This window comes from Portunus trituberculatus, chromosome 28, assembly GCF_017591435.1.
Source record: "Portunus trituberculatus isolate SZX2019 chromosome 28, ASM1759143v1, whole genome shotgun sequence".
NCBI classification, from domain to species: Eukaryota; Metazoa; Arthropoda; class Malacostraca; order Decapoda; family Portunidae; genus Portunus; species Portunus trituberculatus.
This window is the reverse complement of record NC_059282.1, coordinates 5,955,889-5,973,555: the sequence shown is the minus strand read 5'-3', so window position 1 is coordinate 5,973,555 and position 17,667 is coordinate 5,955,889. Positions and strand designations below refer to the sequence as shown.

Sequence of the window (17,667 nt, the reverse complement as noted above, 5' to 3'; positions counted from 1 at the left end):
TAATGTTATTATACTAATTCCGGTATTCTGCCCGATGTTCCTTATCTATTGACGAATATAAATCAAATCTTACATTTCCTTAACTAAATTAATTGCTTTACCGTGCTCAGAAGTTGATAAATACGGATATATGTAGCAATATTATGCCTATGACTATCGTACTTAACTTCTGTTTATCTCCCTCAGAATCCCAAGGGAGGGATTTCCCATATTTCCTGTTTAGTTACGTAATTTCCGAGAAGATCCAGACTTCAATGTTCCGTGAGTAACAGAACCTGAATTGAGTGTCTTGTGTAGGTGCGGAATAGGAAAGTCGAGAGAGAGAGAGAGAGAGAGAGAGAGAGAGAGAGAGAGAGAGAGAGAGAGAGAGAGAATTAATGAAGCAATGAAAGCATCTTTACTATTTTCACTCTCATTCTACATGTGACATCTGAAAAAGAATGATAATGAACATGAATTAATGATAGGATCTGCCATGCCCCACAAAATAATAAACAAATGGATATTAGATACAATGTGCATAATTTCATAGTATTTTAATTTGTTTGCTAATCTGTTACTACTTTTTTAACTTATTTTCAATGTTTAGGTTTGTAGTTAAATTTCTTAGTCTACAGTTTCGTTAATTTTAATGGCAACAGGAGAGAGAGAGAGAGAGAGAGAGAGAGAGAGAGAGAGAGAGAGCGTTGTGACTTGAGGGTGGTGACAGCGCATCACATCCTGTCAAGACCGTCACTGTGTATTGCTACACAAACGCTATCAGTAACACGCACCAACGCCCCTGAAGCTAATGTATTAACAGAAACCATGAACTGAACCTTAACGCGGCAATAGTATGTAGTAAGCGAAACATTCTGAACCCGAGCGAAATGAAGTGAGGAGTCGCTCTAGATGGTTGGGTTTTTAATCTTGTAGAGTGGTGGGCGTGGTCAACTGTTCTTTTTTCCCCTCTCTTGTTTTAATCACCCACGTATCCTGGCTAAGTTCCACGGGATTAGAGCGAACAGGGAGGCTAGAACATATATATACTACTATCCTAACTTATTAAATTGCTTTGCTGTATTTTTTTCATGTTTTATTTTCCTACTTCCTTATCAGTCTGTTCTGGCCTTAGACAGTAGCCACTTAAAGAGCTTGGGGTTCATGCCTTTTTATGACACTGAATTAAAAATGAAAGGTTACTAAATCACAGGAGATAAGATAACCTGGTAAACACACACACACACACACACACAACTTACTATAGGGACGTAGGCGGAAAAACTAGTAAACTGCAACTCCCCGGCACCTGATACCAAAACCCCATTAATCTAGCGTATACCACACCATCACAAGGCAGGAACATAAAACTAACACTACACAGATAACTAAAAGCACATCAAGTCAATTTCTGGAGAGATATTAGCGTTATTAGACGAGAAAAAAAGGCGCGAAATCCCGACCGTCACTTGTTTGGGCTCAGTGTTTACTAGAGAGGTGTGGTGGACGGAGCCAGACGCCAGATGGTAAATATTTCCATTATTCCACCCTATTATTGAGCCCAGAGCGGTGGAGACATTGGGAAGAAGTTAAATAAGCCACTGAGGTTAATTATGGCTACTAAGACACTGAATAAATGGCTTGTAAGGCTGAAATAAGGGGCGGGTTAACTTTTACGTGGGTGTGAGTGAGTGGGTATTTATAGTCAAGAGAGAGAGTTGCTGCCAGACGTCTGTTTATCTTGAAGTAATGGGTAAAATGGGCTTAGTTTAACCCCATTGAGTGTTCTGAGGTGAATTATCAGGTATAGGTAAGGGAATGACACCTGTATTACCGTACTTGTGGTCTTAATTAGGTGTACTGTGTGGTGTATGACTGTCTCGCTCCCTCGCACCTGTTGGTTTAAATGCCGTCAGGTGTTAAAATAGGCCGTGTTCTGGGAGCTTATAAGGAGTGCGTGACCTCAGTGTAGTGGGGGCGTGGTGGTAGTGGTGGGCAGTACTCTCGGTCACCAGTACTTTGTAGAGTATTTGTGATTGGTGTTGGTTCTGCCCGTACGGAATTCAAAGGGTATGTTGTAAAGGGTTTGTTTTTATGGTGTAATGGGTAGGAAATAGGCAAAGGAGGGTGGCTCAGTACCATGACACGTTAACATTTTTCATTCTGCTTACTATTTGGTGATTTTACATGGCTTCAGAGTAAAATTAAGACTGTGACCATTAATCTTCTGACCTCCATAGACCCTTCCTAATGTCAATAAAATCATCAAATTATACCCAAAATTCATGGTAAAAGTATGTCTTAGTACTGAAGGGGTTAAAGGGTGTGTCTTGTGTTTCTTTTACTGTGGTCATGTGTTAAACAGTACTCTCAATCATTCATACCTTTCTCTGGTAAACTCTCAAACTTCTGTATTTCCAGCTTTCTATGACATGACTTAATTTAAGAGGGAGGTTTCAAGACATTTGTCCCTTTCTATTAGCTAACCCAGACCTGTAAGGGGACTGGCAATGAAGTGGGCCTTTTTTTTCTTTTTCTTTTTTCACTTCATGTTGTCCTTTGCCAGTTTTTCCCTCTAACACAAAAAAATAAATACTTGGGTTTTGATATGTTCACAGCCTTATTTAGTTGTTTTTCTGGGTTTTTCCTGGTTTTCATTATTTTTCCTTGTCTCCCACTGCTTCTATTGGATATGGCTTTGTCTAACTTTAGGTGTAAAATGTTTTGAGTTACTTGAAACCTCAACTGTTTTGATTTTAATTCATCATTTTCAGACAGTTCTTTACTTATGCCAAACTTTGATATAATTGTTAGCATCCAAGCTGTATGTTATTCCAAGTACCTGTCACAATTTAGGATAAGTTACATTAATTAAGGCCATAACACACTCTAATCCACATTGTACTTAAGCTATAAGACATTTTAATGGTTAGTATTTACATTACCTATATATTATTCTTAGTACCTGTGATGATATAGGATGAGTTACATTGAATTACTAGTAGCTACCTGTAATGATTTAGTGTCGACGGGGGAAAATCGGACTGTCCAACGAAACGGTACAATTCGGACCGCCTCATTCTTATTTACAATAAATTCATATATAAATTTCTATTTGAAGTTTTGAGCATTTCACGATAGAAAGTAACTATTTTCACATTTCTTGTGCAGGTTTGATAAAAAAAAAATCGATACAGGAAAGAAATTACAATTATATGACTGAAAGCACTGAATCGTAGCCAAAAAAAAAAAGTGCGGCAAAGTTTGTTTTACCAAATCAGCGGTTTCGGCGAACTTTGTTGTGGCGGTCAGACACGGCTAACTATCCTCTTCCAAATTGATGATTATAGAGTGTTTTATCTTAATAAATGTGGGAACAGTATCAAAATTTGTCAAAACCTGGTCGACACTAAGATAAATTGTATTAGATTCTGTACTAACTTATGAGCATTGAGGCTGACCGATCACTAACCCTCGGCAGCTGTGAGCCATGGAGGACATCTTCCACTGGTGTCGTGAGGGGAACACGGTGCAGGTGCGGTTGTGGCTGGACGACACAGAGCACGACCTCAATCAAGGGTAAGTTCAAAGTGGTGGTGGAATGGTGTTGCTTGGATCAGTGGCTCATATTCTCAAACTTTTCTGTGCTTCACCTCCACTATTTCAGTAAGGCTTTTATTTATATATTCACCAGTTTTTTTTAAGGTGTTTTTACAGTTCTAGAGGCATAGTGACAAGATTTCTACTTTATTAACTGGAAATACACTCTTGAAAACTCTACTAATCATTATTGTAGCCTGGGAAAATAGTCATGGTGAGAGAGCAAAGTGTTTCTTAATATGTACCATTGCGTTGCCTTTGAGAGTCTCCCTCCAACTATCAGAATCCTAAAGAACAACCAAACTAGCTAAGTGGTCAGCTAATTCCTCTCTTGTCATTTAGTGTTGTTGAGAAATTGCACATTCCTTGTATTTTCTCAATTTGTAGTGTATCAGTAAGGTTGTTTTTTAGAGCTATGGAAGGTTAAAAACTGCAGCTGACAATTTGTAACTTCATTATTGAATGTCTATAAACTCTGAGCAAGGCATATGAACCAGCTACCATTCAAGAAAGGGAGTGAATGCTTCATAAACCTACAATTATAAAACAATTGTAAAACCACATAATGCAACTACAAACAAGCAAAAAGAAATAAAAGAAAAATGTTACAGCAAATCAACATCTTTTTCTTGGTACCAGAGACGACCATGGATTCTCACTGCTGCACTGGGCCGCCAAGGAGGGTCACCTGGGTATTGTGGACATGCTAGTGGTCAGAGGTGCCCGCATTAACCCCACCAACCTCGGTGACGACATACCGCTCCACCTGGCCACTGCACATGGGCACAGGGATGTTGTCTCTGTGGTGAGTGATTAGTGCTGGAGTAGCTCATGTAGGTTATTATGTTTAGTATTGGTGTGACTTTGTGTTATGAGATTGTTCAGTCTACTGGTGTGTCTTTGCATCACTTTAAGAATAATGATCTGGACTTGTCTGTAACAGTAAGTTATGTGTAGTTATGTTTTGTACTTTTCCTACTCATTCATTATTATCTACGAAAAATAATCTGTATTGGCCAGTTGTAATGCACAGTTTGCCTAAACGATGATATTTATGACTTTTAGTAATATTATGGTTATGATTGGTAGCTTATCCACTAATATTCCTCCTCCACATCCTCTCTTAGCTAGAAAAAAACAGTGGACAGTTTGCTAAAGATATGGTGGTAATGATAGTTAGCTTATCCACTTATGCTCCCCTGCACATTCGCTTTCCAGCTGCTGCGACACAGGGCAGACGTCAACTTCATCAATGAGCACGGCAATACTCCACTGCACTATGCCTGCTTCTGGAGCCACTCACAGATTGCTGAGGATCTGGTTCAAGCTGGTGCCTCTGTGTCCATCATCAACAAGTATGGGGAGGTGCCACTCGACAAGTGCCGTGGTACCATGGCCAAGAAGCTTCACAGTGAGTTTTTTATTGAATGTGTTTATTATTGTGAGTTATGTTTTGTAGGAGGGAAGAGCAGTGTGGTATATCTTCTTTGTAGAGATTGGAAAAGGATTGCCAATGTTAATTTATGTATCACAAAGGGCATCTAAAAAGGACAGAGGGAATGAACTAAAAACTCTATTCTCACCTGAAGGGCTTCCTCTCTCGTCAGTTAACACAGTATGAATAAAATACAGGGAAGCCAACATTGCTAATACACCAGCCCAAGTAAAACAAATTAACTGCTTTAACCTAAGTTTTCCCAGCATTATAAGCAGCCAGATTACATAAATAAACCTTCATACAGTGAGACAAGGTGAGATGTCATGTCTTGGAGAAGCTCAGTGTATTGCATATGAACAGGTAGATAGGCTGTAGTGCTTCTGTTTGGTTGGTCACACTTTCTTACCACCCCTGCTCAGCCATGGCCGTGGATAGCGGACAGAACCTTGAGAAAGTCGCCTTCAAGGACCAGAGTTGGCTGGGGCTAAAGACTCGAAGCCGTGAGTGTGTCCTTCATTCCTCTTAACAGTGTTGAAGTGACTCGTGTTCCTTTTATTCATGAATGTTTTATCATTATTGCCATTAGTTTTCTTTTTTTTACTGTTGTGGGCTTCCATTTCTCTTGACAGCACTTTTAACATCTTTTCTTAAACTATGTGTGCCTTTAGGAGATGCCACACTTTCCCGCCACAAGGGCATCAACATCAGTGAACTGGCCCTGCACACCAAGATGGCTGTGAGTCCCTCTGGGGAGCTGTGGAAGGGCAAGTGGCAAGGAAATGAGATTGTGGCCAAGATCCTCACCCTCAGGGAATGTTCCAGCCGCATCTGTCGTGACTTTAATGAGGAGTTCCCCCGTCTGAGGTGCTACAGCTGTCTAGTTTGCCAGTTTTCCCAGATTTAGATATTACAGCAAAGCAACACTGCACCTTTATTCTTTCTATCTTGTACATCATCATTCTTATTTTCCTTAGGTACAAGGAATTTTTCAGGAATCTTAGCTATATTTTTACTGTAATTTTATGAGTACCCACCCGTGTGGTTACTCTTCACCACAACGCTGCACCTTCCTTTGCCAGAATATTCTCACACCCCAATGTGCTGCCTGTGGTTGGATGCTGCAACAGTCCCCCAAACCTGGTGGTGATAACGCAGTACCTCCCACTGGGCTCACTCTTCAACATTCTGCACCAGGAGAGCAATTTCGTCGTTGACACAGCCCAGGCTCTCAAGTTTGCTCTAGACATTGCTCAGGGCATGGCTTTCATCCACTCCCTTGAGAAGATGGTGCCTAATCTGTACCTCTCCTCCAAGCATGTCATGGTGGGTTGCTGTGGTTGCTGTCATTGGTCCTTCTCACATATAGTTTGTGTTCAGTTGTTAGTATTTGTATAAAGTATAAAATTTCAGTGTTTAGTTTGATTTTAACACATTAGATTTTATTCAGTTGTACAATGGTAGAATAAGATGAGAATAAGGACTCTGTAAGATTTAATGGATTGACCTGTCATAGTTTGTGTTTTCAGTTTTAAGGAGTTGTTTGTATTAGTCCTCTCCAACTTTCCTCTGCACTTCAGCCTCTCTGTTTTGACTTTATGATCCTTTTATACCCTGTATGGGACCTATATAATTTAACAAATCTTTATTAAATTTTAAACTTTCAACCCACAGATTGACGACGACCTCACAGCTCGCATCAGCATGGCAGACGCTAAGTTTTCATTCCAGGAGCGAGGGAAGGTATATTCCCCGCAGTGGTTCTCACCTGAAGGTAAATTGTGGTGATGGGATCCTAAGATACGCATAATATGAATTTCTGTTAGATATACAGGTAAATGATGATGAGTGTCATCTTATCTATGTAATTTGTCTCCTTGCCTTGTGCACAGCCCTCCAGAAAAAACCCAAAGATCTGAATGTGAAGGCAGCAGACATGTGGAGCTTTGCAGTGACTCTGTGGGAAATGGCAACCAGGGAAGTGCCATTTGCTGACCTCACCCCCATGGAGGCTGGCATGAAGGTGGGTGATACAAGCTCTCTAAGGAGAAAAAAAAAGAAAATGCAATATAGATAAGCCTGAAAAAACAGCAGAATAATGATACTTTGGAATACTTCTCTTTTCCCAACACAGAAAGCATGTAAGAGTAAGAAACTAAGAAAACAGCATGCTAATTCTCCCTGCCACTTCTTCTTACAGATAGCATGTGAGAGCCTGCGTGTGAGTGTTCCCCCAGGTATCTCCCCCCACATCTCCAAACTCATCCGTATTTGCATGAACGAGGACCCAGGAAAGAGACCATCCTTTGACATGATCATCCCTATCCTGGAGAAGATGTGCTCCCAGTAACAGTCCTCTCATTCCATCGTGAAGGCTCTCGGCAGGTGTGGCTGTGAGATCTGTGTGGTTACTTGTTCATACCAGTGTAGGGTTTGGAGTATGTTGTGAAGAATGTTGTGTACACCTCATGATTCAGGGCTCTGCTAAGATCCCTTTTACATGTTTAAAAGAAGGGACATATATATAGCAGATGGTCAATACATGCACCAGTTCATAGTTCTGTGTGTGTTTCAGACCATGCAAACAAATGGTAATGATAGACTCGTGTACCTGTCACTGAGTCCTGTAGTACACTAGTGTGAGTGCTACATGTGCTGTGAAGGGAGTGGATATATTACATGAGGTCCTCTCTGTGCACATGATTATAATTACTGTCAACATTTGAATGCTCAGTGTACACCAGTTGACTTCTTTCCTACATCAGTCAACTACAGCCACTTTAAAAACTGTTGTATGATGAAGAGTGTGATCAGATAGAGAGCTTCATTTACACTGTATCTTGCTCATTGATGAAGGCTCGCTTACAGTGTCTAAAGTTGTATCCAGTACATCAAAAGCCTCATGTACTCGTATATATAAGTATGCCATATTAATAACTCACTGCCTGCATAAAACAGAGGAATTTTTGCACAGGACAAGTTGCATTCATAAAGAACAGCAAGGCATTTTTAAAATTAAGTTAAATGAGGTGTACGTATGATGGAGAATTCACAAAAATTAATATAGAATTTTGGAGAATGCTATAGAACTGCTGTGTCTGCCATGCTAAGGAGACACTGCCAGATCAAGGTGAGAATCCATGTGGTGATTCTAATGTCCACCAGAAAGCAAGAATCAGTAAAATCTTGCCCTGGTACATGCCATCTTTTTATCTTATTCTACACTTGCCATGTACTTCCAGCCACTTATTTGTTATTCATTTTTGTCTTTTTTTTTTTATTGTACTTGGTATTTTTTGTCTGCTTTTCCAAATTCAAGGTAGTCAGTGTGTCCTTTCATTGGTTTTCTGTTACATCGACTCTATTTGTTTTTCTATTTATTAATTTACTATTTTTATCTTGTCTCTAATTTTTGCATCCATGTTGAGTGCAATAAGATTTGGTATTACATTACTGTGGACCAGCAGAAATTTTGTCATGGAAAACTAAATCTGTGGAGGACACAAATGTATATACATCTTACTAAGGCAAAATTTCTAAAACCTCTTGACAGCAATACATAACTCCTCTTTGTTAATGTAGTTAGGCTTTGCCAAAAATGATTAATTTAACACTCTTCAAAGTGCATTATTGTACAAGTCATCACATAGGTAATGTAGCTAGTTCAAGGAAGAGCAAATTACATATATAGTATATATAAACATATATATATAATATATATATATATTTTCTTGTCAGTCTAATTTAATGTTTGTAATAAGGTGGAGTCATGATTTTAATAGAAAGAAGTATATAAGTTTCATATTTTGAATTATGGCATACATATATATTTTTTCTATATTTTAGGTCTGATCATGTTTAATAGATATAAAATTAACATACAGCATCCTAAAAAGTAGTGTATAATCATCCTAATAAGCTCTCTTCATGTAGATAATAGAATCATAAATTTAGAGAACAAATTTGTGTCTGCGGACGAGACACTCATAACTAACAAGTGGTATTCCACTGAGGTGAGAGGAATGACCTTGTTTGTGTGCCAATTAACTGTGTTCTGGTATTGTGAGGCTGCAGTGTGTTGCAGTAGTTCAACATATAGCAGTGTATTGTGAGGTCTTGCTCTTCTCTCTCATCTAGGTGCAAACACGCATGTATTTCAAAGGAAGCACCATTTTATCCCGTTCAGCATCCCACCGCTAATAGCAGTCTTGTGGTTGTCTTGATGGGTGAAATTCTTTAAGCAGAAAGTACCTTAATCTGCCTGGGAAGGACACCATCATCTGGCAATTAGTGGAGTTATTGTATAAAGTAATTTACAAACTTCTCTGCACACTTCTCCACATTTTAGTGTCCCTGTGTATAGCATGATCTCGCTGTGAAGTGCAGTCCCTTTACAGTCATCACTCAGTACCAGTAATGTTAAGACTATTTGCTTCCATATATCTGCTGAATAGTTGCCAAGAATCTGGTAAAACCTCATTCTGGTGATTTCAGGGAGCAAAGACGTCATATGACGTTCAGCTGCTGTGTCTGAACCTAAAGTTTAAACATTTGACTTCTTGTGAAATCCAAGATATCATGCAAGACTTCTGCTCTACTTGGATCACTAGAGTGGGATTTATGCTAATGTTTCGGTCCAGTCCCTTGCTGCTTTGTATGTCTCATGTGTGCATTTGTTTGAGTTTGTGGGATGCATGGTTGTGTACATGTGTATGTGTGTTGCATGTGAGGAAGCAGAGTGAAAGATTCATATGTATATCTTAACCACTAATAATGCCATCACTAGACAGGATATGGGATGGGGAACAGGAATCAAAGTTTTGCCCGGTTTCATGGAACTTGCATCCTTATTTAAATTCACACCTTCTTGGGTGAGTAAATGGATGGAGAAGAATGCCGTTGGAGCATGTCCGTCACATCGTGCTACTCTTGTTTATAGCATTGTAAGGTATATTTACATCATTATTTGCGCCATTATATCATGCACAACCCATCTGTTTGATTACCATTCATACTCATAATTGTATTTGTTTTTTTCCAAACAAACGATTCTCTCGTAATGAAAATTAATGTGTTTTGTGTTGTCCTTAAAGTAATTCCTTGTTTCATTAGATTTGCAGTTCAGATTATCATAATTGATTTTCACCCAGACATGATGTTATCAGATATCTCCTTTGTCATTTCCTTTGTAGCTGTGGGTGTGGCTGGCATGCCAAGGGTAGTCCATCAGAGGCAGTCCCATGTTAGGGTCTAGGGAAGGTGGCAGCGTAGCGTAGCCTCCTTGAGTTTGGTCTTGTCTTAGTCGCCTTACGTTACTTTAATGAAAAATGAGAACATCACACGTTATCTATGCAACTTGTAATATAATAGTACTTCTCTCAACTTTTATTTCAATACCATAGTCTTATATTATAATATACTACTATCGCCTCCATAGATGGTGCAGGAATGGAAGGTCGCTTGCTACCTGATTGATTGTCTAGAGCTACAGTGCAAAAGATAATTATTTGCTGTTGTGAGTTTCAAGTGTTGTCCCGAGTCTTGTCTTGCCTCACTTCTGCTCATCTATGGAACAAACAATGCTTTAGGTTTAGTCAACTGCATTTAGAGCAACCTCCAGCATAACTGACACAAAGTCACATAGCACAAAGGTCCATATTTTCAAATGTTTTGATAGCTTACCACCACTACTTTCAGTAGGCTGTAGTGGAAGTGATAGGGAGGTTTTCAGGAGGGTTTTCATGATTCTAGTGATAGCTTTACAAAATTTCTGCACCATCAGTGGTAAGGATGTCATGAGAACCCAACTAATTATCTCTGACCTTTGAAAATTATTCTCATGAGAACCTAAAGCATTTGAAAATATGAGCCTTAGTATTATAGCATATGCTAAGTCGTATTGTGAAGTGTGCACCCATAAAATAATGCTGTGTTTTATGTGTATGTAATCTATATCTATCCAACTGGATGCCTTATTGCATTTGCAGTGATTTGCTTTCTTCCATTGCAAGTGATGAATTGTGGTGCTATTTTTACATGATAATTCACAAGAAAGTAAAAGGAAAAGAAACTTACCACATGCCATACTGGTTATAATGGCCCCTGAAATAAAGAAGTACTGTCAAGTAACCCCTACAATATAAAGTTAAACAATATATTTTACATACAGAGCAAAGACTAATGAATAACTTTGTCCCTGCTACAGAGAGTTAGTCATGATAAAAAAAATCAAGTAGCCTGCCACACTCACCTCCGTGTTCAACATTTTCCTTCCATCTTGACCCCTGACACCTGCAAAGAATCTATTAGGATCAGGATTTCCTTCTAGATAGCAGCAGATCAATGGTTAGGATGGAGAAAAAGCAAAGCACAGAAAATTAATGCAGACAGTTACCTGACATGTGACCTCAACTGCACCAAGTGTTATGGTTGGTGAAGGTGGAGGATTTAGGTGGCTGGTATTAATCCCATTAATAATAACTACATGTACTAGTCTGCCAGCCTCGCTCCTCTGCCTGGAATTTCATGTCCATCATGACTAGTGAAGTATGTATGAAGTTTCCACAAGCTTAGATAATATGTCCCTCAGAAAGAGGGATAAAACTAAGCTTGATCTCTTCATTTAAAATCAATTGTACTTACATACTGATAACTTCATTTATGCATGTATTAACCTCTGCATGTGAAATTTCTTACTTATCATTTGCAGTTCAAACTCAATTTAGATTGAAATATTGTCAGAACTTAACAGTTCACATTATTTCAAGGAATATATTTTTGTTGAATATGTTATGTGAGAAATTCAACATCAAATTAAATTCAAAATTTTCAGTGATGTATATTCTGTTCTGTGGATTTTTGCATTTAGTCATTTAGTAACTAGCAAGACAGACTTAAGTAATAGTAAGGAGTAATTATGGATTAGTCATTGTGTAATGTTATAATGGTATTGTATGGGCAGTATAAACTGATCTAAGTGACAGGTTCATCATGTTTGGTTTTATGAGGTGCCTTGTGAATTTAGTATGTATTCCATTCACCTTACATCTTAACTAATTATTTGTATTGCTATTTTTTATCACTATTAAATTTAATTCTATATGATTCATATATGTATTAGTGTTTGAGAACATATATAGCACAATTATGAATCGGCTGTGTAGTAATCTTAAAAGGTTATAAGGCACTGTGAAATTGGCCTTAGTGACAAATTGGTACTAAAATTAATTAACCAGCAGGATGAACAACTTTACCAGCAAGTTAACCCTCTCACCAGGCTAACACTTGCATGTAGTGTACACAGGCTGGGTGTCTCTGTGGGGCTTTGTTCTCCTCACAACCTTGTAGTCAGCTGAGCAACAGACCAATCTAACTGTGACGTGCATGTAATAGTCATTGGCCTTGTTTCAGTATTTGCTAGCAGAAGAGCTTGCTTTTGGTTTGGTGTTTATGTAAGTTTCTCCAAAATCTCTCTCCCCACAAAGGCAAAGAGGGAAAGATTTTAAGTATTTATTAGCACTTTTTATTACTAAATATTTTGCATGTTATTTTTATGCCTAATAATCTTGAATGATAACTTTAAATGCAATTGATGCTTTTAGTAAAATTTTGTATTATTCATGATATAGTTGTATATCTTTAGAATGCTGAGGAAAGTACCTCTTCAGAATTATTAAACTTTCACATCCTAGAAATGTGATGCCAAATGCTAACAGTTTTATGTCACAAGCTTTCAGACTTTATTATGAACGGATCAGCAACATTATACTTTCACAATTTCATTCTGAAAAGTCCTGATAAACACATGAACATGCCTCACAGTATAATAGAACACTCAGTGAAGATACCATCATAACAGGGGTGATAACAAATATAACTTAAAACAGACAAATCTCTGGGTGATTCTTACATTATGTACAGATATTTCATTGCGGTCCATGCTCATGCAGTTAACCAAGAATCAGATAAAGGTTGTGCTTTTTTCTCATGCTATAGCAGTGATGCAGATAGGTATCAATTTCCATTGTGAATGTGGCATCTTAAACTGTACCCAAAAGCAAATGGGGCTCCAGTAAATTTAATCTTTACCCATAAACCTTCACCTTTGTAAGAAAGCAAAAGTATCTCTTCCATGCCATCGCCACACTTGGCCCATTGATTCTCGAGTGGCAGAAGCAGTCCGCCCTCACACTTGCGGTGGCTTGTGGCCGTGCCTTAAATCTCTCGTCTCCTAGTGTAGGATTCACGTGTCTGGCACCACTGCTGTTCTCTGAGGTGCTGTGACGTGTGGATTTACTGTAGACTTTAGCCATGTTCTAGAAAGCCTCACTTAGCACAAGGCTAACGAACACAGACTGAAAGCTGAGTCTACAGATACAGTATGAGTACTACCAGATCAGCTTTGTTTACATTCAGTTACTGTGTCTGTTTTACACTGTTTTATTTGTTACTGAAGATTCAGAGTTAAAATCACACACATATTGTAGGAAGCTGAATGCCTTTCAACATAATTCTTATAAACTCAGTATTTGATGCTTTATTAATCACTCATGCATTCATTTGTATTAATCTGGCTTGTTTCTATGAAGATCAGCTTTAAAAGTGTATAATCAGGTAGAGATAATGATAAATATTACTTTTTAACTCATTCTTACACTAATACCATTGAGTAATTTGTCATTTATACTACAAATCAACAGACATGGCCAAGGTTTACTGTCATTGTATCCCAGTAGCCCTTAACAACCCCCATTCAGTCCCCAAGGCAGTGATGCGCCTCCCAACGTACCCACACCTGCACCCCAGAACACCTCCCTTCCCACACACCAGGAATCTCTTCTGCTTTTGTGATTTTTCTTGAAAGTGTTCTTAGTCAGTGCCTTTTGGAGGAATAATTTTTGTGGATATTCTCACATCCCTTAAGCAGATTAGCCTAGGCCAACACACACACACACACACACACACACACACACACACACACACACACACACATTCACTTATAGTTTTGTGTTCAGTGCGCATGGAGTGTTTGTCAACTAATAATATTAAGTTTGTGTAAATCACTGCCAGTTTTATGTTAATGAATGCCTGAACCAAAATATTGATATGTATTCTAGACCACTTAATAAATGTCTGAAATTAAAAAGTATCTTTACTTGAATAATTTCTAGCAAGGTGGATAGGTGTCATCTGTTGGGGTATAGTTTCCTTTTGTTTAACAAAGAGTCCTAAACAGTGGAGGGAAAATGTGTCTCACAAGATGGCAAAAGTAAATCAAGAGACTTGTTTCTGCAAATCAGGGAATCCTTGACACTGTTCTTCAGTGGCGTGTTGGGAGGCTCCAGCAGCCAAGCAAGGTTCTGGCATTGGCAGACAATGCGATTTTTTTGTGCTTGCAGGACCGGTGCATCTGAGGGTAGGGCTTGTGAGGGCAGGGATGGTATCATGAAGTTATTCCCAAAGAGAGTAATGCCTGTATTTGACTCCTGATCTTCCACAATGGTCACTCCTGCAAAAGCCTCTGGCAGCAGTCTTAGATTACTTTCAGTGATGCTGAGGCGGGAGATATTTCCTGTGATCCATCTGCCAGTAAGTCCTTTTTTTATGGAGACAGATTTCAGTGACACTGAAGCGCCAGCAGAGCCCAGTACCACAATGGCCTCTGGCCACGGCCTTGCCTTCAGTATCATTTCCTCCATGGTCAGTTCCTTCAGGTTTGTGACAATGGCAGATTTCATTAAACTAAGAAGAGTGGAATGTTTGATGTTGATGCTTGCTTTTGAATCCATGCATTTGTTGCGGGGCTGGATGTTAATGGCATTTTTGCGTATGCTTAAGTTTGTTATTAACGAGAAATTCAGAATCACATTCTCACTTATCGACCGAAGGTTGATGCAGTTATGTTCCAGGGTGAGGCGGCCAACATTGTAAAAACTAATGTATTCTAAGGAATTGAGGTCACTGAAAGTTCCTGGAAACACAAGAACCGAGGTGCTTCTACAATTCTGAAGCGTAAAGACACTGGCTTGTATGACTTCATATTCTTGACTGAGGTTCCTGAGATCCACCGTCTGTAAAATGGAAAAATTATTTAGACGAAAAGATCTGCAGTTGGAATGAGAAAGTAAATCTGATGCACAAACTGACAATTTGTGAACATGTGCAACAACAAGAATCGCAATACCAAAAACCTGTGCTTTTCTACAGTTGAACCTGAAATGTAAATGTGCCTTAATAAGATCTCTCAAACCTAGGTAAAGGCCATAAGACAAAGATATTAATTTATTAAAGCATAAAAACTGGCTGATGCTAATGTATCAAGTGGAGCAGTGACCACTTTCAAGTATACCAGGAAAGCAAGAATTCACACACCACATACTGAGTTAACCTTCTTTACTCTATCCACACCAAGATCCCGAGTCTCCACACGCCTCACCTTCACTGGGAGGCAGAAGCAGTGCACATGAATGGTTTGGTTCACTGCTTTACACTGACACTCGATGCCGGGCACGGACTGAAGACATTCCCCTGATCGCGATATGGGACCAGTAAGAAAACACATGATGCAGGAACATACCATCAGGAGCAAGAATATTAGTTTCAGGGCCATGGTGAAGAACTCTCCTGAGAAAGCCTGCAATATAGAAAAACAAATGAGGAAAGAAAGAGAAGAAAAAGAAAAGGCTGTAAAAAGATCTACTGGAGGTGCTAGTCCCCAAAAGAAGTAAAAAGGATTATCTCAAATCATGAGAAAAAGTTGTGGAAGCAATATGCATATCTACATACGGAAATCATATCTGAATAAATAACATACACTTGAACACCATAAAAATAACGGTTATTATCACCGCCTTAATAAGCAGAACATTACAGTCTATTCAGTGATATTTAAAGCAATTAAGTGAATACGCTTTTGAGAGTCAGCTCCGTATTCAGAAACCCTTTGCTCTCACCATGATATTTTCCAAGGTCACAGGGATGATTAGCAGGGTTTTCAAGAGTGTTTCTCCAGTTAATAATGTAGAAACCTTGTTAATCTGCCTCTAAAACCGTAAAAACACTTAAAAAATCGTGTAAATATAGATAAAGCCTTTGGAAATAGTGGAAGTGAAGCACAGAAATGTTTGAGAATACGAGCCAGACTGATTGTTCAGGCTGTAGCCTTTGAAAATAGTCGTAATGAAAGCAGAGCGTCTTAGAATATTGGCCTATAACGTGAATAATTTCAGTAGTTTGTGAATTATCGCTTTAAATAATGGAATAGGTGACAATAACATGAAAAGAAGAGGCAATAACTAACTTACCTCTCAAGATCTCGGCGGTGTCGTAGGAAGAGACCTGAGTGTGACGTGAAAAGACGATCCAGCACCACTGGCACTGGTAAAAGACGGGAAGACGCGAGACAAAGGATGACATGGGCGAATATCAAAACATCCTTTTAATGTTCATCCTGCCAGCTGGCGAGGCATACGCTTCTGTTATCATCATCCGATATCCACTCATGATATACTCGTGCTAGAATGTGTGTGTGTGTGTGTGTGATGATAGAACAGCTCTCTCTATATGTTCATCTGTCTGTGTGTGTGTGTGTGTGTGTGTGTGTAAGTGTGTTTGACGATAAAAACAGCTCTCTTTTATCTGTCTGTAGTATCTATCCGTGTGTGTGTGTGTGTGTGTGTGTGTGTTTGACGACAAAACAGCTCTCTCCATCTGTCTATCAGTCTGTAGTATCTCTCTCTGTGTGTGTGTGTGTGTGTGTGTGTGTGTGTGTGTGTGTGACGATAAAACATTTATCTATCTGTCTGTCTATCTGTCTATTATATCTATTTGTGTGTGTGTGTGTGTGTGTGTGTGTGTGTGTGTGTGTGTGTGTTTGTGTGTGTGTGTTTAGAGCTCTCTACATACCAACAATATGACATCCTGTGTTCTTCCCGAAGTTTTTAAAAGGTCACACATACACACACTCTCTCTCTCTCTCTCTCTCTCTCTCTCTAAGATAGATTTGACTCTACCAAAGAAGGATGTGGCAGCAACAGGGTAACCTATACTTCTTTATTTTGCAGCAGTATAGGTGGACAGGTTAAGCTATCATAATTCTATAGTTTGGCCTTGGACAATGTCTGGTGGGTGTTTTGTGGACGAATATGCTCTCTTATGATGAATGGCGATAGGTTGATAAGTGGTTAGTATATGCGTCGTGGGTTGAGGCAAAGACAGTACAGAACCTCTTTTTAGGGTTTTTAGTTGAGGGTATAATGCTTCACGGCTTCACTGCCAAGCTGTCTGATTTGCCATGATTGAAGTTTAGTGTTACGATAAGACGGTTCCTCTTACACTATTAACTTTTTGGGTCTACGGAAGTTAGTAAATCGAAACAGTACATTTTCCTCTTTCATTTTCGTGTAGGGGAGGAAGAGAAAAGCGTCGATCGTCATACCCGAGAAAGAAAAAAAAGTCAGTTTTGCTTGCTGGGAATCGACTCACTCACAGATTCGAGTTATCGACCTCAAGATTCTTCCTTCTAGTCGCGTCCCACTCCCTTCCTCGGATCAGGCGCTTGAACCTGCCATGGTCAAATATTTTGGCTGTGTGGGGCATTTCAACCTTTCAGTGTGCAAACAGAGACCATATTCTGAAGCATCTACCAACACCAA

At 39.1% G+C, this 17,667-nt stretch overlaps 2 protein-coding genes across 4 annotated transcripts; one reads left to right on the top strand and one right to left on the bottom strand.

Moving 5' to 3' along the window:
• Nucleotides 1-1,201: 1,201 nt before the first annotated feature.
• On the bottom strand, nt 1,202-16,614 carry LOC123510076. Of its 2 annotated transcripts, XR_006676364.1 has the most exons (4): nt 16,318-16,614; nt 15,450-15,647; nt 13,957-15,084; nt 1,202-1,236 (listed from the first exon to the last, which is right to left on the bottom strand). XR_006676364.1 is itself a non-coding variant. In XM_045264866.1 (3 exons), exons 2-3 carry the CDS (start codon nt 15,621-15,623, stop codon nt 14,242-14,244), a joined length of 1,017 nt encoding a protein of 338 aa, XP_045120801.1. In that variant the 5' UTR covers nt 15,624-15,647; nt 16,318-16,614; the 3' UTR covers nt 12,521-14,241. The 2 variants fall into 2 exon arrangements, 1 of the variants encoding a protein (XP_045120801.1); XM_045264866.1 differs by lacking the exon at nt 1,202-1,236 and having other exon boundaries at nt 12,521-15,084.
• On the top strand, nt 1,392-14,159 carry LOC123510073 (integrin-linked protein kinase-like). 2 transcript variants are annotated; one of them, XM_045264860.1, is made up of 10 exons: nt 1,392-1,505; nt 3,461-3,558; nt 4,219-4,384; nt 4,798-4,990; nt 5,437-5,517; nt 5,686-5,881; nt 6,097-6,340; nt 6,689-6,788; nt 6,907-7,037; nt 7,215-14,159. In XM_045264860.1, the coding sequence occupies exons 2-10, from the start codon at nt 3,470-3,472 to the stop codon at nt 7,362-7,364; spliced, it is 1,350 nt and encodes a 449-aa protein (XP_045120795.1). In that variant the 5' UTR covers nt 1,392-1,505; nt 3,461-3,469; the 3' UTR covers nt 7,365-14,159. The 2 variants fall into 2 exon arrangements, with proteins under 2 accessions (XP_045120795.1, XP_045120796.1); XM_045264861.1 differs by lacking the exon at nt 1,392-1,505 and adding an exon at nt 2,001-2,049.
• Nucleotides 16,615-17,667: the final 1,053 nt, after the last annotated feature.

Excerpts from the sequence above, each read along its gene's own strand:
- LOC123510076 (XM_045264866.1), bottom strand. The coding sequence starts at position 15,623 with ATGGCCCTGAAACTAATATTCTTGCTCCTGATGGTATGTTCCTGCATC. Across the intron at positions 15,085-15,449 it reads GCTTCTGCCTCCCAGTGAAG|ACGGTGGATCTCAGGAACCT; the intron begins GTGAGGCGTGTG and ends TCCATTTTACAG.
- LOC123510073 (XM_045264860.1), top strand. The coding sequence starts at position 3,470 with ATGGAGGACATCTTCCACTGGTGTCGTGAGGGGAACACGGTGCAGGTG. Across the intron at positions 6,789-6,906 it reads GCAGTGGTTCTCACCTGAAG|CCCTCCAGAAAAAACCCAAA; the intron begins GTAAATTGTGGT and ends CCTTGTGCACAG. Across the intron at positions 7,038-7,214 it reads CCATGGAGGCTGGCATGAAG|ATAGCATGTGAGAGCCTGCG; the intron begins GTGGGTGATACA and ends TTCTTCTTACAG.